Genomic DNA, 19,372 nt, shown 5'->3' with positions numbered 1-19,372 from the left:
CTCCCCCCCCCCGCCCCGCCCCGCCAAAAGAAGCAAACGAAAACTCCACTTTTTCCTCATTCCTCCCTCCCTCCTGTTCGTGTGTGCATGTGTGTCTGCGTACTCCCTGCTGTTCGGCTGCTGGGCACGTCTACCACCCACCCCGCACACATACACGAAGGCACAGAAAATGAGTATCAGCGTCAGGTCCACCCCGGCGCCAGCGTCGTCATCGGCGGATACGGGCGAAATTAGCCTCACCGAGGCGCTCGGCGTCGCCATCGAGGCAGCCGACAAGGGCAGCCGCATCATCTGGCAAAGCGTTGAGAAGCGACACGCAGCGGTGGCCGCTGCAGCCACCTTCCACACAACCAGCGCGCCTGCAGCCGGCGGCGCGGCCTCGGTGGAGTGCGAAAGCAAGGCTTCTGCGACGAACCTAGTGACGCAGCACAGCCAACAATGTAGAGAGACTATCATTCGCATTCTTCGCCAGTACACGGAGGAGGTGCAGCGCGAGAAGCCGCACCTTCGCTTCGCCTTCTTGACAGAGGAGCTCGACCCCGACACCCCCCTCTCCGACGACTACACATGGGTCGTGGACCCCATCGACGGCGCCACTTCGTTTTTGCACGGGTTGCCAGACTGCTGCATCAGCATTGGACTCACCTACCGCAAGCAGCCGGTGCTGGCCGTGGTTTTCACACCCTTCATCAGCTCCGGTGTTCGACTCACCGTAGCGGCTGCGGCAGTGCTCAACGTCGCACAGAAGCAGCAGCAGTACCAGCACCAGCAGATGGTGATGTCTCCGACTTTATCAGTTACTGCCCCTGCCATCTCTGGGACCATGTGTGGCTCCGTTGGGGCCGCCTCTCTCACCCCCATGGACTTCAAGACCAAGATGCTGGATGAGCACGGGACTGCCGCTGCGCCGACAACCGCGCTGCCCCCAACGCCTCCAACACCGCCGTTCCCTTCGTTGAGGGCTGCTGCTGCAGCGGCGGCTTCTGCATCGCCACACAACGTACCCATCATCACGCACACCACGCCGAGCGTCGTGCCGGAGTGCAACGGCGAGCTCTTCACGGCCATCAAGGGCTTTGGTGCCTTTGTCAACGGGCGGCAGATACGCGTAAACGCCAAGGTTGTGCCGACCACGTCGGTTGTGGTGTTCAACCATCCTTGCGGTGTGATGCTGTCGACGACCGAGGCGGCCAGCCCCGACGGCGCGGTCATCCGTCAGCGCAAGTGCGACGCCGCGATCGACTGCAGCATGGCCATACGCGAGGAGCTGCTTCGCCTGCCGGTGACGGCGCTGCGGTGCTATGGTAGCTGCGCGGCGACCCTCGCGCAGGTGGCGGCGGGGCGCGTGGACGCGTACCTTGAGCCGGCCGGTAAGGCGTGGAACGTCTGTGCCGGATCGCTGCTCGTCACCGAGGCCGGCGGTGTTGTGTGCAATATGCTCGGCAGGCCGCTGGACATTGCACATGACACGACTATCGTGGCCGCGGCGACGCAAGAGATGGCTGATTTGATGACGGAGAAGTGCGTGCGGCACGGCTTTGGCCAGTACTGGCTGGTCGAGGAAGAGTGACGCCGCTCCCTCGTCGTGCCCTCCCCCTGAGGCAGCGGACGGAGAAAGGCACTGAACGGAGGCGCGCACCCAATCCTGGTGCAGAGGGGGAGGAGAGGGAAAAGTGCCTTTGGTGCACACTGTGTGGCTGCGCAGACGTGCGCCGGCGAAGACTTGCACAGACACAGGTAAATACGTTCGACCAAACGCAAGCCATCTTTCTGCACCCCTCCACTACCACCACCACCACCACCCTCTCCCCTCAACCGACACCAACGTCCCCACCCCAACCCCACCTCGCGTTGCTCGGCAGCCGCGATACACGAGCGCCTCTGCATCTCCACGACCACCACCCACTACCCACCATCACCCGCTCTGCTCGGAATCGATTTTCCGGTTGCGCGCTTGACGCGTTGAGCCACCCCTTTCCACGAAGGAAAGCACACACAGGCACGGCGAAACGCTGGCGCCTCCATGTGGAGGGTGTCGTGCGGCCACCGCGTCGCACCCCGTCGACTTTCGCCCTCTCTTTCATGACTCTCTCTCTCTCTCTCTCATTTCCCGCTTGACGACACGCACGGCGGCGAGCAGAACCCGGGAAGTGGAGGGAAGGTATCCACGACGACGCTGAGGCTTTGCGGTGTGGTACTCGCGCTGCCGCTCTGGCGTGATGGCGCGGCTTGGATGCCGGTACCCCTCCCTCCTCCCCTCTCCCATATTTCCCTTCCGTCGGCGGTATGCGTGTTGACCTTCCCAGCGCCCAAAACCGCGTGGGCGCTAGAGAGAGAGAACCCACCATAGAAAGACGGCTCCTCGCCTGGTCGTACGCGCGTGGTGCTTGAAACCGTTTTCTGGCCGCATCTCATCGCACTCTCCCTGTGTCGAAGGTGTTTTAAAGCGCTGCGCGGGAGTGCGGGAGTGGGTGTTTATGTCGCCCACCCCACCCCACCCCCCAGCCACGCAGAGGGCCAGCCGAGCACACAGACGCCCATGAGCCGTCACGCTTGAGCAGGCACGCGTGCACAGAAATGGCCCCGCTCGTCACCGACATCTTGTCCCCATTCTCTCCTCTCTTCTTTGTAACATCGCTTCTTAGGCAGCTCGAAGACAGATGTATTTCGAGGAGGTGGACAGTGGCGCGACATCGCGGCCGAGGACGTCGTGCGCCTCCACGACGCGCTCGCTGCTGACGCAACACACGGTCGCCACATTCCCTGCGTCTTCTCTGTCTCTAGGTTGGCTCTCGTCGCGCAGCCCGAACGTCCCTTTGACCATATACTTTAACTGCCTCGACGGCTCGTGCTACAGCATGTGGGCGATGCAACTCCTTCCCGTCTTCCTGCTCAAGACGTCATCGAGCATCATGGTGGTAAGCTTTTCCGCCTCTGTATGTAGCGCTGCGCAGCTGCTGGGTGCGCTTGTGGCCGGGTGCGTTGCCGACCGCCAGCCGCGGCAGCGCTCTATTCGGGCAGGTGCCGGCTGTGCCGTGGTGGCACTCGCCGTATTCGTTTGGGCGTTCTGGACTTCCCGCGTGTGGCTCATCTTCTGCGCGCAGGCGCTCTGGGGACTCTACACGGGTATCACCTCGACCAGCGTGGAGGCGCTCTTCGCCGACAGCGTCTCTCAAGGGCAGCGCACGGTCATCTACAATGTCAAGTGGGTCATCCAGACGCTCTGCTACGTTGTCGGCTACGGCGCGGCGGCGCTGCTCTTCTTTAACTGGGGAAACTCGTGGGACCTGCGGCGCGTTCGCGTGGTGATGACGCTCGGCGTGTTGGTACACCCAATCGCCCTCGTGCCGCTGTGCTGCTTGCAGGACCGCTACGCTGTGGAGGAAGGGAACGAGGACATTTCGCGTAGTACCACGCAGCCCAACATCGTGGCGGTCGATGCGGCATCCGCCGCAGAAGGAGGCCGAGCAGTGGCAACCGCTACGGAAAACAAAGCTGTCGATCCGCCTGTGCACTCGACCCTGCAGTCAACGACGCAGCAGCCGCCAGCTGCCGACTCCGTGTTGGCGGCTGGATCGGTGGATGTTGCCTTCTCCCATGTCCTCACGGATGGAGTTCGCCTCCGATTCACGGATGCGCTTCCGTTGAGCGCCTCCGCGGAGACCTTTGGAAGAGAAGGCTGCGATGGCGACCCCGAAGACACGCGGGAGATAACCGCAGCGACCGTACACGCCGCGCTCAGGAAAGGCCTTCTCAGCTCACCTGTAAAGAATGGTGGCTCTTCTCAGCAGCAGCAACAGCAAAAATCGAGCAGCGTGTTACGGGACGACGGCGAAAGCGTGTCGTGGGTGCCCCGTATCGTCAGTAGCCTCAGGCACAGCCGCTGGCGTAGCTTGGCGTCGGTGCCGTACTGGATGTGCGTGGTCGATCTTCTTCTCGCCATCGGCTCTGGCATGTCGGTGCCGTACTTCCCTCTGTTCTTCTCCTCTGACTGCGAGATAAGCCCCGCCGCTCTCAACGGCATCTACATCGCCTCCACCTTGCTGACCGCTGTCACCTCCATGTGCCTGCCGTGGCTCATTCACACCTGTGGGCTCGGTCGCGTCCCAGCAGCGATGGGTGTGCGGCTTGTGGGCACAGCGGCGCTCTTCATGTTCACCATTGCCAGGACGTTGCCGGGCATCATCGCACTCTTTCTTTGCCGCAATGCGCTCATGAACTCCGTGTTTGGCATCACCCGCAGCGTCATCATGGACTGCGTGACGAAGGACAGCCGCGCAAAGTGGTCGGCGCTCGAGAGCGTCTCGCTCGTTTCCTGGTCTGGCAGCGCCATGATTGGCGGCTACATTACGAAGCTGCACGGCTACCGGTGCACCTTCGTCGCGACAGCGGCGCTTCAGTTCCTGGCGATGCTTCTCATGATACCGGCGGCTCTTGGCGCACGTGCGCTCGACGCCTCACTGAGTAATGCGCCGCAGATAGTGGAAGATCTCACGCTGACCGTCTCGCCGACAACACCCTAAGACCCAATCAACGAGGCGCGTGGTAGACGGCTCCGGCATGTAAAGTGTGCGTCAGCGCAAGGCGGCAACATCATTTCTTTGGTATTTCTTTGTGCACGTGGTGCACCGCACGAGAGGCGCAAGTAGGGTCTACCGCGCACCGACACACATCAACGCATCAAGCATACATCAACGTTGTCACACCGCTGCTGCTTGCACGGACGACGCTGGAGTTGCCACCAACCTTTCTCCGGTGTGCGCGTCGCGATCGCCTCTTGCGGTCGAGCGCGCAGGACACACACGCACATACACACGCCTCTCTCCCATCTCTTCCATTGGCCTCGCTCTTTTTTCCGCTACCCCCACACTCCGTTCTCTGGTCCTCGCCCCCTTACCGCCCTCTTCGTGCACCAGCGCCACCGCACACGTGTCATGACGCTGGACAGACACAGAACAGGACATATACGCTAACACATAGGCAGGCACACCTCCGATGGCCTCCCCCACCGCGCCGTCGCCGATGGCAGCGGAGCAGGCGGCCATCACTCCGCAGGCGTCGCTCGAGGAAGTATATGTTCGGCTTAACACGCAGCTGCTGCTGCACCTGCAGCGTCGCGACACCGCTGCAGCGCTGCGCACGGCGGAAGGCATGCGTGACGTGCTTCTCAACGCGCGATCGTCGACCGCACAACGCAGTGACGGCCCAGGCCGTGGTGGCGGGGTCGCGGGCCCGCCATCTGGCGCAGACCTCTTTCACGGCAGCCCGGCCGAGCAGCTTTTGCAACTGCGAGGCCAGCTGAACGTGCCGGCGTCCGCAGAGTCCACGCGTGCGAGCGACGATGCCGGCTTGCATGAAGCCAGCGGGCCACAATCGGCGTCATCAGAGACGAGTAGCGGCAGCAGCACTGTCGAATCGAGCCGCGATGACGACGGCGACGACGAGACGGATGAGGAAGAGCTGGTTAGCAACTCCGAGATCGACGACGATACAGAAGAAACAGAAGAGGTAACGATGGTGGGCAGCAGCAGTGGCCCACGGCAGCAGCAAGCGGCTGCCCGCCTCCTCGCGGAAGCACTGCAATCGTGGTCGAAAGCGTCCATGAAAGCCGCTTGTGCCTCTCCAGCTGGTGCATCCTCTGCTTTCAGTGTTGTGGCTGCGGCAGCCTCCTCGTCAGCGACAGTGCGGGCAAAGAGGCGTGCGAGTAAGCCCGGGGCACTTCAACCCCGCCCCCCGCCACCACGCCACAAGGCACATGACAAAGGCCAAGCCAACACCAGTGTGGAAGAGGCGGGGCGAGGCCCGACGATGCCGAGCGCATCATCACCGTCACCGCCGCTACCCGGAGAAGAGGCCGCTTGCGATGAGGACGACGAGGGTCTCGACGCAGAAGCAGATGCCGTGTGGGTGCAGATGCAGGCCCAGGTGGTTAAGGAGATGGATCGGCTTGCCATAGTGCGCAAGCACCGGTAATCAACTCCCTCACCCTCCCGTCATCGTCTCTCTGTGCACTCTTTCTTCTGCCTAGGTGTGTGTGTGTGTGTGGCCCTCCCCCCCCCCACTTCTAGGCCCTCCTTCACGGACGAAACCGATGCACGTCAACCGAACTCGGCGCCGCACCCATCGCTCTTGCTCTTCCATGCGCACTGGTGTCGCGCAAGAGCCGGGGGACGGCAAGAAAATTGTTCACACACAACACCATGAGGGAAGCGGTCCTCTGACGCGGCTGCATCGCATGCCACGCATCGTGTGTCACCACTCTCTACACTCACCGTCAGTGTGGTCTCACAAACCTCTTCCATCCCCGGCCGCCACCTGATCTCTTCCGACCCTCTTGCGTTTCAGCGGTGCACTGCTGTAACGCGCGCGTCGACGGCTGCGTTGCACCACAGCGTCTGGAACCAGGAAACGTTTGAGGTGCTCGTGCAGAGATGCTCAGCGCTGTCGCGGTCAGGCTCGCAAGGAATCACCTGAAGCGCGAGGTTCGGCGCGCCCTGTCCACCGCTGGCTTCCGGGCCGTCGTCTGCGCCATGCTTGGTTCCTCGGATCGTACTCCTGGCCATGCCCTACACATCGCAGGTCATCCACCGCGTTTGCTCAGGCGTCTCGGCCACGTGGATGGTGCCAGTACTCGCGGGCAGTGTGGAGACGGGGCGGCGCACATTTTCGCGTCTATGCGTGGCTTGAAGTGGATGGGCCAAGCCCTGAGCACTTTGCCGGCGCGGTGGCACTCGTCCGCTTGCCCGTCTACCCTCTGGAATGACTGGGCAAAGTCGGCGCGGGTGAAGACTATGTGCGTCAGTATTTCCCCTGCATTCGACCGCGAAGGCAATCGTGTGGGCGCTGCACGGCAAGCGCATGTTCAAGAAGGAAGAGGACAAGTACGCCGCGTTCGCGGCCGCTGCGATGGTGGTGGGCACGGAGGCAGGTGTGGAGCGAGGCCGTGAGAGGGCGGGCCTTCCGCTTGCGCGCGCGGCATCAGTGGCTGCACCGATCACCACCATCCCCGCGTCTGCCTCGGGGGTGAAGCTGATGCGAACAATGCCCGTTACCGACATCACTGCTACCAAGTGGAGACGGGGGACAAGGAAAACGGCAACGCTGCAGTGAACAAGTATGCAGCCGAGGACACGCCGTGGCTCAAAAGCTGTGGGTGCCAGCTGCCGCCGCCGCTGCGCATGCGGCTGGAGGTTGGCAGCGCCGACAGCACCAGCAGCAGTTGCTTGGCTGTGATGCGCACCGGCGGCCACGTTGTTCGCCCTTCAAACCTTTGCGGCTGTGATCCTTGTTGGCGTCAGTGTGCATCCCCTGGTCGCCAGGTGTGTTGTGTTGTCTACTGGGGCAGGGCGCTCTTCGTCCCGAAGCTTCGAACGATGGTCGAGCCGGTACGCAGCGGATAAGAGCAGCCACCGCGAGACAGACGAGGAGGGGAAGCAGGGGGAGGCTGTTGTCAGTCGCCGTCGTCGTTGTTTGCCCTGTCACCCTCCCTCTACCACCACCACCACCCACCCACCCACCTGAACTCACGTCTGTCTACCGAGGTCGACAAGACTGCCTCCCCGCTTGAGATTGCTGTTGCCGTCGTTGTCGCAGCTATTGTCGGCCCGCTCCTTCTCTCCCTCTCTCATGTCTGTGGTATGTGTGCGCCTGCATGCATGATTATGAGTGAGGGAGTGCGTATGTGGGGGTGCTGTCGAAGTGCGGAGACGCACGGCCTGCAGGTGTGCCGTATGCCGTGAGCTTGTCTGTGCGTTGGCCGGCGTACATGTTGCCGTCTCCTATCTTCTTCTCCCTACCCCACGACCTCGGACTTCCGCTTCTCTCACGGAGCCGCCTTGAACCACATCAGCAGCGCCAGCCGCAGCCACAAGAGAAACGCCACAACAGATTACAGATAAGGGAAGGAGAAGTAAGTGAGAGCGAGCAAGGCCCTGCGGGGTACCCTTGCACACACGCGTTGCATAGCTCCTCCACTACCTCGACGGCGAGCGCTGCATCCTCCCAGCGCTCCCGTCCCCACCCCCGCCCTCTCCTCCCCGAACACAAAAAATCTCGTTGCCTGTTCTCTTCACGTGTCTCCTGGACGATCGGCCGCTCGCTTCACCACCTTCTTTGTTGTGTTCACGTGCCCTTCTTCTTTTCCCTCCTCGGTTGCCCATCAGCCACCGACACGCGCTCGCGAGTTGTCGGAGCAACGGCGGACACTCGCCGAACCGGTGGACAGGAAATGAGCAGAGCGTGCGCGCCTCATTATCATCATCGTGATGATGCGTTTGTCGGCACTCTCCCGTGTGGCTTGGAAGCTCACCGGTCTCCAGCTCGCGGCGGCTGTCGGGCGCAAGCCATCCATCGCTAAGGCAGTGAAGAAGACGAAAAGGGCACAGAAGAGGTCTGCGTCGAGGCGCGTCACCTCCCGCCGTCGCGGTGCGAGCCCAGCAAGTAGCAGGGAGCCCATGATGGAGGCTGCCGGACCGCACGTGGCGGCTGCGCCACCGGGAGCCGCCACCAAGGGCGTGGCCCCTGCAGACGTAAACGTGGCCGATCTGCACAAGCCGGGCGACATGACAGAGCTCATCTCAGCAGCGCGCCTCACAGGCGGTGAGCGCGAGACACACACCAGCGCGTCATCTCCTCCTCCGCTTTGGATGCTGCCTGCATCTGTGCTGCCCTCGTCCTCGCCGCCACCGCCACCGCCGCCTCCCGTGCCAAACCTGAACGGCTGCAGCGTCTCCGTGACAAGGTTGCAGCGCCGCATCCGCTCTCTTCTTGCGCAACTGGTGCTGCTCTCCCCGGAGCCGCTGCAGCCGAGTGCCCTCTTTTCCCGCTACCGCAGTGCGGTCGACGAGGAAACGGCGAGCATGTGTGCGTGGGCTGCCCATGCTGTGTACGAATACGACCATGGATCGCTGCGTTGCGGCGGCAGAGTGGCAAGTCATGCGGCGCACAGGGAGGCGTTGAGCGAGGGAGAGGCAGGAGCATACGATGCCGAGCAGCACACGGCGGGCCCGACGGAGGGCAATGCCGACAGTGAAGGCAGCAGCAGCAGCGGCGGCGGTGCGGCGGCAGAGCAGCGTGTGCTGTGGAAGCGAGGGCAGCAGCTGTCCCAAGCCTTCCGTGCAAGTGTCGTACCACTGGTGGCGACCCTGTGCGGCGGCCGTGGTAGTGGTGGGGCCGAGGCTTCTGTGGTTCCTCGTCTGCCCGCCAGCCACGAAGTGGAGCAGTGGATGTTCCTCTCGATAATCTTCTCCGACCCCGAGTTCCGCGTCTCGCCGTACTCCGGCGCTGTCTCCTACCCGGCACTGCCGTCCATGCTGCTGGCGACGGTCGATCCTGTGCGCGATCGTGCGGTTGCGAAGCTCTGCTACGCCCTGCAGTGGGGAGTACAGGGGAAGGCTGCCGCCTACGCCACGTTCTGTGAGACCCACGGCACCGGTGGCGCGAAGTACTTGAGCGGCACCACGCGCTGCAAGCATGAGCCGCAGCCATCTGTGCCACCAGCCACCGTTCGTGAAGAGGCAGTCACCAACACTTGCGAGTTTGTGTGGCTGAATGGGGCAGCGGGGTCGCCGACGTGGACCACCGCCCATGCACAGTACCTTCTCCATAGCGCCTTGACAGGTGCACGCAAGCCGCTCGACGAGTCGCTCACCGGGTCCGCCTCGTCCACGTCGGGGTTCTCAGCAGACCAGCAGCTGCGCAAGACCATCTCGGCAGCAGCAGCGCTGCAACACACATCCGGCCACCCACTTGTGGATGTGATGCTGCAGGCTTCGTCTGTGGTCAGCGTTGCGACGCGCGGCGGTGGCTTTCCAACGGGCGAAGCGGATCTACCCATGAGTGGTGATGGTGGTGGTGCGAGGGTGAAGACGACGCGAGGCGCGGCAGCAGCAGCAGCACAGCCCCCAGCCCTCGGATGGAATGAAGGAAAAAAGGGCACGGATGTCGCCAAATCCTTCGCGACGGACGCCAGCGAAGATGGGCTGTTCGCCACGATGATGGGCGATCTGCCAACTCCCAGCCTGTCCGCTGGCGCCATGTACGAGATAAACCGCCGTCTTATCGGGCATCTCTTCCGCCGGCTGGCGGCCATTCCCATCTCCGTTGCCCGCCTGTCCACGGTGGTGCGGTGGAACTTGTCCGTCACGCACGCCGCGTATTACCGCTCCTTCTTTCGCTTCTTACTGCTCACGGCGGCGAACCCGATGGTGCGTCGCATGGCTAATGGTCGACGACAGCGCCGTCATGCCAACGCCGTGTGCGCCGACGTCTGGGGTGGAAAAGAGGACGACAGGGGTGAGGTGCGAGGCGGCGTTGAAGACGAGGTGCGCAACGCACTCGCCGAGTACGACCCACATACCTTCAAATGTCTCCTAAACAGCAGCAGCGCCGAGGGGAGTGCCGCGGCAGCGCTTCGTCGGGCGCTTGTCGCCGACGCCGACGTCACGAAGACGTGTGAGCACATCGCAAATACGATGATGGAGGTGATGTGCGTGCGTGTGCTTCCGCACGCGCGACCAGGGCGGGGTTCCGCCGCGACCGCGGCACCGGCAATGGGCGCAACCTTCTGCGGCTACCCGCTGCGCTTTGTGGAGGTGCTACCAACGTGGTGCAAGACCCCCGAAGAAGTGCTGCAGCACCTGTGGCGTCAGCAAGACCAGCCGCCGCTCTCCGGCAAGGACACGAACTGGCTGGAGAGCAACGAGGAACCGTACATCCTGGTCTTTTCGCTGGATCGCGGGGTGCTTGCCACGCGACTGCGCCTCGTCGTCGACAGGTATTTGGATCTCGCGAATGGTGCTGCAGCCTCCGCCGTGTCGCCCCATGACGCCGCTACGTCACAGGTGACTCTGCATGAACTTGGACTGATGACGCTGTGGGCCCACGAGTACGGCGCGGAGATGGCGGCAGAGCTCCTGTTTGTGCACCTGCTGCCTCGCCACGAGGAGGTGCGGCTGCACCCTCCGAGGGTAAGCGGACCCGCGCTTCGGCATGGAGAAGCCCACAAGCAGACGGCCATGGCCAGCGTTGACGGCACCGGCAGCAGTAGCGCCGTCGGCTATGGCGCATGGACAGTCGAGTTTGTACCCGCAGTGAGCCCGGATCCTCGGCGCGGGGCTCTTATGGGGTGAAGGCAAGAGGAGAAAGTAAAAGAAAGAAGGGGAGGAACATGCGGGGGCAGGCGATCTCCTGTACGGCCCGCACACAACTGTGCGAACCACACGCACGCGCACCCATCCCTCATCACCGAATGATACGCACGCACACATGCTAGCAGCGTCTTTGCCCTGTCTCACGCGTGTGTGTGTGTGTGTTCCTCCGTCCCCGCCGCCCTGCGTGTATGCGCGCACGACCACCGCCGGCATCGACGGGCGCTGTTTCATGGGGGCGTGGACCAGGAGAAGGCAAAGGGGGGAGTTCTGCACCCGTGCACGTCCACGTACATTTTATGTGTGGCTTCTTCGTTCATGTCGCCCCCACCCCCACCTCTCCACCCCACGCATACGTGTTCTCGTCGCTCATCAATGGCTACCTCTCGTCTCCCCTCCGCCAAGCTACTCTCCACAGAGACACACGCACACACACTCTGTCTCTGGGAAGCAGGCAGGCCGCCCACACCACCACATCCCATCCCCTGCCAACGCCAAGCCGCCTCTGGTGGGATAGCAGGGTGGGGCGCTTACTAGGTATGGAGCTCGGAGCGCCCCATCGCTACGGATGTCGGCGGTGAGGTCCTGCACGGTGCTGCGTCGGAGCGACCTGCGACCGCGCACACGCCTGTGCCGTCCATGTGATGGGCAGAGTGTCGGCGTGACTCGAACGCATCTCGCCCCCGGCCCTCACACTGCCCACTGGTGGGGAGTCTGAGTGCCACCCCCCCCCCCGAGGGGGGATGCACCAGGGATGGCGACCTGCGAAGAGCCGGGTGGGCGGACAGAGTTTGATGCAGGGGCCGCGCTCAGACGACGGAGTCGGCGCACCGCTGTAACGCGGGTGTCGGCGGCTGCGTCGCACCAGGGGGTGGGGGTAGAGAGTGGCGCGGGGTTTCGAGCCCGTGTCATGCTGCCGCAGGGAATGGGACACGCACACATGCGCGCACGTGTTGTGGAAACGAGAACACCAAGCACTTTTTCGCCTTCGTCAATGGGCGATGTGCATGTGTTCTGCATCTTGCGCGTGACGGCGCTTCCGTTGCGTCGACTGCTGCTGTCGTTGCGGCTGGCGTTCCAACCTTCTCTCTCTCCCACCTTCACTTCGTCTTCTCCGTTCCTGTCGCAGGCTATTTGGTGCTGTGACCTCGCTGCGCTCGTGCCCTCTTGTGAAACGGCCGTCTCCGCGGCTGCTGTAGAGCGGTTCACCCCCGGGAACGAAGAGGGTCCAACACGAGGGCAGTGCGCACCCTCTCTCTCTCTCTCTTTACCGCCATCATGCCCAGCTACGCCTGCAGCAGGAAATGCGAGGATGACGAGAGCAGAGGCACCATCTGGGGCGCCCGAGGACAGCTGCAACAGCAGCGCCGTCATCAGGGTCAGCTGCATTCGTGGCGTGCACAAGGTTTCTGGAGAGGGGGCGGTGCTGTTACCGCCTACTGAGGGTGCAAGCGCTGGCCCGCCGTCCCCTCCAGACAGCGCGTTGCCCTTCCTGCAGAGCGTCGCCCTCGCTGTGACCTACATGTTAGCGCGCATGTTCTTCGTCCTTACGATCCGCTGCACGAAGAACCACCACCAAAACGATAGCGACGCCCTCATCATCGTCGCGATCGAACTGGCAAAGACGGCGGTGTCGGTGGCCCTCAAGTACCGCGAGGATGCCGAGCTCCTGCTGGTTACGGTGCTCTTTAGCGCGCAGCGGCGCGAGATCTGGCGCGGCGGCCTCCCCTACGCTGTTCCGTCGCTCCTTTATGCGGTGTACAACAATAATATGGCCTTCGCCAATCTGAAGCTGTTCCACGCCGGCACTTAACAGGTGTTCATGCAGACCTGCATCCTGTTCACAGGCATCTGCTTCAGCCCTCTGCCGCACCAGGCGCTCACAGCGCCCAAGTGAGTCGCGCTCGTGCTGCTGATGATCGGTGTGGCGAGCAAGTATTACTCCCCCAGTGCGCTGCAGCTTGGCAGCCACGTATTCTTTATTCTGCTTCAGGTGCTCCTGTCGTCGATGGCAGGTGTGTACAACGAGTACGTGTTCAAGAAGGAGCGGCACCTATCAATCCACCAACAGAACTTCATGTACGCTATCATCTTCAACGCCGTCTTCGGCCTCCTCGCTGACCCGTCCATCATCACGGGAGTCTTCGCCGCGACGGCGACGACGACCAGCACTGCCGCCGCAGCGCAGCGGCGCGCCGCTCGTAGTGCTGCTCATCCTATGCAGCTCTGTCACGGGGATCTCTGCGTCCTTCATCCTGAAGTTTGTCAACGTGATCGCCAAGGCGTTTGCCTCTGCTCTCGAAGTGCTGCTTACCGCGGTCGTCGCCGCCGCACTACCCGGCGAGCCCTTCACTGGCCATGACGCCATGGCCGCCTGCATCGTGATGACCTCCATATACATGTACTACGCGTGCGGCTTGGGTGATGGCCGCACCATCTCGTGCCGCTCCGCCACAAACTGGCCTGTGTGTGTGTGTGTGTGTGTGTGTGTGTGTGTGTGTGTTCGCTCTTTCTCAGCTGTCCGAGCGCGTTGTAGGTATCCGCTCTTCAGGTGGCATCACACACCCCTCTCCCTTTACTTATCACGGCCACCACGGCCAGCCCACTTGCATCGCAGCCCTTGCTGCCGCGGTGTCCCTATTTCTCCACTCAGTCGGCTAAGCTGCTGTCTCGGTTCCTCTTGTGCACACTTCCCTTCTCTCTTGCTTGTCTGCTGCACATCTCTGTGTCGATGCCCATCCCTGCGCGCATGTCGCCTTCCAACGAAAGAGAAACAAACTGAAGGGCGGGTGGCTGCGCGGCTGCACACAACACGCAGCCGTCCATCTCGCTCTCTGCCTCACCCTCCATAACTCGCAGCAGCCAACCATCCCTTTTCATCCTCGTCTGTCGCGCGCCCCTCCCCTCCCGCTCCCCATTCCCTCTTTCCCAGGAATCCTCCCCAAACCTCACTCTCCCTCCTTCTCGCGGGCGCGCAAACCATTTACGCACACACCAACGCGCATGTCGGACCCTCGAGTTCGTCGTCCGCCATCGAGGTCGCATGCGCGCCACGCCGTGTATGCGAAAGACGCGGAGGCAGAGGATGATGCACATTTAGAGGAACCACAGCATCAGCGTGGTCCACTTACTCATGCCTCTGACTTTCTCACGGCCGCATCACGCAAGCCGTCTCCAGCTCCAACGCGCATGCCGAAAACGGCCTCTGCAACCTCCAGCTCCGCTAGTGCGGCAGCGCCAGCCGATGACGCGAACGGGCTTGCAAGCTGCAGGCCCCTTCGACCGCCGCCGGTTTTCTGCGAGGGCAAGGGTGAGGCAGCAGGGCATCTCGCGCATCCTTGTAGGAGGCGCATGCGGCATCCTCGCCAGTCCTCCACCCCCGCCTCCTCCCGCTCCAGCAGCCACTCCCCGCACACTGCCTCTGCTCACTTGGGCGCACAGCAACTTCAGCCTAGCGAACACGGAAACAACACTGCTAAAGTGCCCGTCATTCCTTGGTGTGCGGCATCTGCGCTGACGAGCGCGCCGACAGAGCTGTGGTCAGACGGCGTTGCGCTCGGTGCCCACCACTGCAGTGATGACCAAGAACACCACCAGGCAGTCGCTACGGGCGGCTCCGCGGTGCTGGAGCACTACCACGTTCTCGAGCTGGAAGACCAGCTGCAATATTGGAGGCAGCGTGCGCTGCAGGTGGAGAATCGGGCGCTGCGGCGCGAACGCGCGCTCCAGTCACGGTGGGAGGCGGAGTTTGCCGCCGCGCAGGTCTCGTCGGATACGCTCACGCGAAAGCTACTCGACAAGCTGCGCCGCCTCCAAAAGCAGCTGCATCCTCGGAAGAAAGCAGTGCAGCAGGCGGAGGGACAGGAACAGCAGTCGAGGAGTAGCAGTGCATCGGTGGGCTCCACCTCCACAACGCCGAGCTTGTCCACCCCCGGCGACAGCGGTCACCACTGCGGCGGTGAGAGCGAAGGTACCTGCTGCATCCCGGGAGGCTGTGACACGAACAACGTGACCTACCCGCGTAGTTGTGCCTCTCAGTGGGCAGAGGGTAACGCGTTGCTGCTAAACTCCCCCGCTGGGCGGCAACGGGAGCAACAGCAGCTGGACCGTAGCCGCAGTGCTGCAAATGCCGCAGAGAGCTGTGCCACGTCCAATGCAAAGTCGCGCGCAACGCTCCAGGCGCACCTCCGCGATCTCTGCCGTGTCGTGCTTCGCTGCTTGTCGCGCAGCAGCGAACTGCGCGAGTGTCGTGCGGTGCTGTGCGGAAACTGCTCCCACAATACCCACACGGCTAACAACGGTGATCCCGAGGAACCGGAAACAGCGCGTGTGTTTCAGGCCCTCCTGGACGCGTCCAGTGGACGGCAAGCGAGCAACGCGCCACCGTCATCGTCACTGGCGCACTCGCTGCCGGCGCTACAAAGTGCGCTCGAGCACCTCGACACAGTGCTGCGTACTTGTGTGGGCGACTTAGTCTTCGTCAGTAGCGGGCTCACATCCACCTCCTCTGCTGCCTATGCGCGGCATCCGCAGCGGCAGCCACCAGGAGATGAGCACCGCAGCACAGACCTTGAAGAGCAGCTCCGACAGGCCCGCGTCGCTCTTTACCGAGAGCAGCAGCGTCGTGCCGCGGTGCAGTCGGCCTTGGACGCCGCGATGCGCGACATGCAGGATCTTGCGCAGGCGCAGCAGGACAACGTCTTGCAACTCAAGATCGAAGCGCGTGTCGCGGCGGAGCAAGCACAGCAAGAGTACCGCGCAGATCTGGAGCGCACGCGAGCAACCCTAGAATGCGACGTCGTCGCGGCAACCCGTCGTGCCAGCGCGGCAGAGCATCAGTCCATGCTGCGCGCCCAACGAGAGACACACTGGCAGACGCGGCTCTACGCGTTGAAAGACGAGCGCGACAGCTATGCCCGGGAATGTGCTCTACTGAAGACCCAGCTGGAGCTCCTCCAGCAAGCTCGCAACGCAACGGCAGCAGAGCGGCCGGGACAGCAGCGGGAGGGCGTCGACAAAGCCGTGTGGTCGGTGGCGCCAAGGGATGGAGCGGAAGCGAAAGCAGCGACAGCGGCGGCGTACGCGTTGGGGGTGCCGCCAGTGGACACCTCCTCATCTGCGCCGCGCGTCACGTGGGCTGACGCACAGATGGATCGACCGACAACCATCGGCCAGCCCAGCGGGTTCGCTGACCCGTCATCGGTGTGTCGCAGCCCCAGCCGATCACTGAGCTACTCACCTTCGCCGAGTACAGATAAGGCACTAAAGGATGCACCCGGAGCACGCGCAGACGACACTGCATGGACCCACGGAGCGCGGCTGACAAGTAGCGCCAGCAAGACGGCGTCTGGTGCGCCGCGGCTTCCGTCGGTCTTTCCCAGTTCTCCCATGGTCGTTGTACAGCCGTCGGTGCTTGCGGCGGCAGAGGGCGATGGTGATGCCGAGGTGAACGCGCTGGCGCAGCGACCCTACGGCGACAAGAACAGTGCAGCAAGGGACAAGGCTGGCGTGCCTGTCAACGGTGAGGCACTGGAGCAGGCCCACTTCACCTCCTGGAGCGCACCGTCGAGACAGCATACCTCCACGGCCGTCGTCGGCACACCGTTGGCGAAGATGAAGGCATGGGAAGAAAAGTTCAAGGCCATCTTGAACTATGCGTGAAGCGGGGGGGGGGGGGGGCATCAGCGACTCATCGCGCTCTGCGCCTCTCGTCTGTGATGGTGCACGCGCATTCGGCTGTAGAGAGTCCGTGATACCCCTCCCATCCACCCCCGCTCTGTTGCGGTACGCCCTCCAGGCACTGTGACTTGCACGCTGGTGCACCGCTCCACCGGCATGCCAGAGGACTCTGTAGGTACGTGTCATGTCGTTGGCTGCAGATGGCTCCACCTTCCTTACCGCATGCTGCACACACGTGCGCGGCGAAACAGCAAGGGAGAAGGAGCACAGCCATTGACGCCCAGCGAGCACACCTGTCTGCCTGCCGCGACTCTCCGCATTGCACTTCTCCCTCCCCCCTCCCTCCATGATTGACCTGCGGCAACTCTCTGACTCGTAAGCCTGCACGGCCTTGTATTCGTTGGTTAGCCGCGAAGGCGCACGCACACACCCACAGACAACTCCCCTGCTCCTCCTTACTCCCGCTGTGGCAACGTCAGCGGCGCCCAACGCGCAAAGCGGCCGCTGTTTCCACGCTCGCATTGTCATCGTCACCACCGCCGCCGCCCCATGCAACGTTACTCAGCTGCTATGTTTGTGTGTGTGTGTGTGTGTGTGTACTGTCCGTGACGGAGTAGGTCGTTAAACAGCGACGGCAAGAGCATGTGGCTTCAGAGAGAGTTAGGGAGATACGCACACACACGCACCTCCTCCCCACCGCTGATCGCGAGTATGCATGGCCGGACTCTCCCGCGCACGAGGCTCATCCTACGATGCGGAGAGCATCTCCGGCAGCGTCACAGGTGGCTGCCCATCCGCCCCCGCTCCATTCAAGTACCTTACCGCGTCGAGCGAGGTGGCGCGCTACCAGCACCCCAGCTTCCGGTCGCTGGAATTGCTGTTATCAACCTCACTGTGGTTCAATGCGTTCGTGCAGGAGCGCGCGCGTTGAACCCTGCTGCCACGGCACCTCCTCCCGTTTTCGAGCCCTTCGGCCGGTGTCATTCGTGAGCCCTCCTCGTCGTGCGCGCTCGACCCTGCATCGCGCGCGACAGCAACGACGGCTGCTGCCCTGGAAGAGCCACGCCGCGAAAGCTGTGCTGATGTTGGCGGCCGCCTATCCGGCAGGCGGTCCTTCGTGGCAATTTACCGCAACTTCAAGCGAACACGTGAGGCGACCGCCACGCGCGAGAAGGTGGGCCGAGGTGCCGCGACGTGCGTGCCTGGAGGAAAGCCCTGTGGAGGACGTGTTTCTCTCGGAGTGCCTCCGTTGCACCTTCTCCCTTTCTATTCGTTATCTCCCATCCCCCTCGATGTCTCTGGTCGACGGTTGTAGCGTTGCGGAGGTGGACGACGGTGATGACTACGGCGAGGAAGTCGATCCGCAAGGCAACGGGCTGAGCTCGACGTGCTCCTGCTCCTCGACAACGTCACGGGCCGAGTCGATCGGCGCCGCTGCGTGGCACCCCACCACAGCCGCCGTTGCCTCTGAGGTGGGCACAAAGTACGCCATGGTGCGTGAGTGCCAGATGACGCGGTCTGCTTTTTCAGTGCCTGCTGCTGGTGCTGCCCTCTCTGCTCACCGCAGCGGCCGCCGCCGTGGGGCCGCTGTCAGCGCTTGCCCCCACTGCGCGCGCCGACGATGCTGCCTCCATCTATCCTGAAAAGTTGCGTGTCGTGGTCGGAAACCTGCTGGATGCACATGAGCTCTCTCTTAATAGGGAAAAGCAGGCAGGGATGGAAGCGCATCGCCTACGTCTACTGCAACGCGCACGCTCGCTGCTTCACCGCCATGACGACCGCCTTCGCTACCTAAGCGAGACCAAACCCTCGCTCTTCAGAGAGACTGTGCAGTCCCATCCGCTGGCACGCAACTGTGCACAGCTGGGGGGACTGCCGCTGCTGCGTGCGCTCTCGGCCACGCTGTAGCGCCACGCCCCTACCGCCGCCACGGCTGTCGCCTCTCGCGTGAGAAACGCGAAGAGGGAAGGGGAGGAGCACACGTGCATCACCCGCTCCTAGGCTCGGCCCTCTGCCACCGTTCTCGGAACCGAAAACGCATCAACATCCTGAACAAGCTCGCCCGTGCGCTCTGAAGATGCCACGGCCCGTCGATTGCGCAGCACACACGCACGCGTGCGAGGTGCACGCGCACCCGCCCACCAAAACCCCCCTTCCCCTCGCGGTCGACAGCCCACCTGCGCTGTTCGTTTGCCCGTGCGGGATGGTCGCCAGCGACGCCCCTGCGAGAGGGGCACCACCATCCGCACCTGAATCCTGGCCCACGCCCGCCCTCCCCCCCCCGCTCCACCCTCGCATTCTCCGCGTGCACTTCATCATCACTCATCCTTCTCCCTTCCCTGCCGCCTCGCCCTCACCATCTACCGCTCCTCGAAGGAACCTCTGTATGTGCATGTGTGTGTGTGTGTATGTGTGTGGCGTCTGCAGCGCCTCGCCCACAACCTCCTTCCTCCCTCCCCCCTCCGTGACGCCGCTCACCCGCCTACCCGCCTCGCAGCATCCAGTCACAGACACCGTTTTTTCACCTTTCCTTGCTCCCCCACCGA

At 63.1% G+C, this 19,372-nt stretch overlaps 6 protein-coding genes and 1 pseudogene across 6 annotated transcripts, besides 1 other annotated feature; all 7 read left to right on the top strand.

The window, feature by feature from the left end:
• Window positions 1–169: 169 nt before the first annotated feature.
• Window positions 170–1,570, top strand: LMJF_15_0880 (putative myo-inositol-1 phosphatase; the record flags this gene model as incomplete). Its single annotated transcript, XM_001681950.1, has 1 exon — window positions 170–1,570. The coding sequence occupies one exon, from the start codon at window positions 170–172 to the stop codon at window positions 1,568–1,570; it is 1,401 nt and encodes a 466-aa protein (XP_001682002.1).
• A 1,090-nt stretch (window positions 1,571–2,660) lies between these two features.
• Window positions 2,661–4,523, top strand: LMJF_15_0870 (conserved hypothetical protein; the record flags this gene model as incomplete). Its single annotated transcript, XM_001681949.1, has 1 exon — window positions 2,661–4,523. One exon carries the CDS (start codon window positions 2,661–2,663, stop codon window positions 4,521–4,523), a length of 1,863 nt encoding a protein of 620 aa, XP_001682001.1.
• A 472-nt stretch (window positions 4,524–4,995) lies between these two features.
• Window positions 4,996–5,973, top strand: LMJF_15_0860 (conserved hypothetical protein; the record flags this gene model as incomplete). Its single annotated transcript, XM_001681948.1, has 1 exon — window positions 4,996–5,973. One exon carries the CDS (start codon window positions 4,996–4,998, stop codon window positions 5,971–5,973), a length of 978 nt encoding a protein of 325 aa, XP_001682000.1.
• Window positions 5,974–8,264: 2,291 nt separating this feature from the next.
• LMJF_15_0850 (conserved hypothetical protein) lies at window positions 8,265–11,129 on the top strand (the record flags this gene model as incomplete). The annotated part of the gene is made up of 1 exon (XM_001681947.1): window positions 8,265–11,129. One exon carries the CDS (start codon window positions 8,265–8,267, stop codon window positions 11,127–11,129), a length of 2,865 nt encoding a protein of 954 aa, XP_001681999.1.
• Window positions 11,130–12,459: 1,330 nt separating this feature from the next.
• LMJF_15_0840 lies at window positions 12,460–13,509 on the top strand (annotated as a pseudogene).
• Window positions 12,460–13,509: a sequence feature.
• Window positions 13,510–14,336: 827 nt separating this feature from the next.
• LMJF_15_0830 (conserved hypothetical protein) lies at window positions 14,337–16,808 on the top strand (the record flags this gene model as incomplete). The annotated part of the gene is made up of 1 exon (XM_001681946.1): window positions 14,337–16,808. The coding sequence occupies one exon, from the start codon at window positions 14,337–14,339 to the stop codon at window positions 16,806–16,808; it is 2,472 nt and encodes an 823-aa protein (XP_001681998.1).
• A 770-nt stretch (window positions 16,809–17,578) lies between these two features.
• On the top strand, window positions 17,579–18,469 carry LMJF_15_0825 (conserved hypothetical protein; the record flags this gene model as incomplete). Its single annotated transcript, XM_001681945.1, has 1 exon — window positions 17,579–18,469. One exon carries the CDS (start codon window positions 17,579–17,581, stop codon window positions 18,467–18,469), a length of 891 nt encoding a protein of 296 aa, XP_001681997.1.
• Window positions 18,470–19,372: the final 903 nt, after the last annotated feature.

Source organism: Leishmania major, chromosome 15, assembly GCF_000002725.2.
Source record: "Leishmania major strain Friedlin complete genome, chromosome 15".
NCBI classification, from domain to species: domain Eukaryota; phylum Euglenozoa; class Kinetoplastea; order Trypanosomatida; family Trypanosomatidae; genus Leishmania; species Leishmania major.
This window is presented reverse-complemented; position numbering and strand designations above follow the sequence as displayed.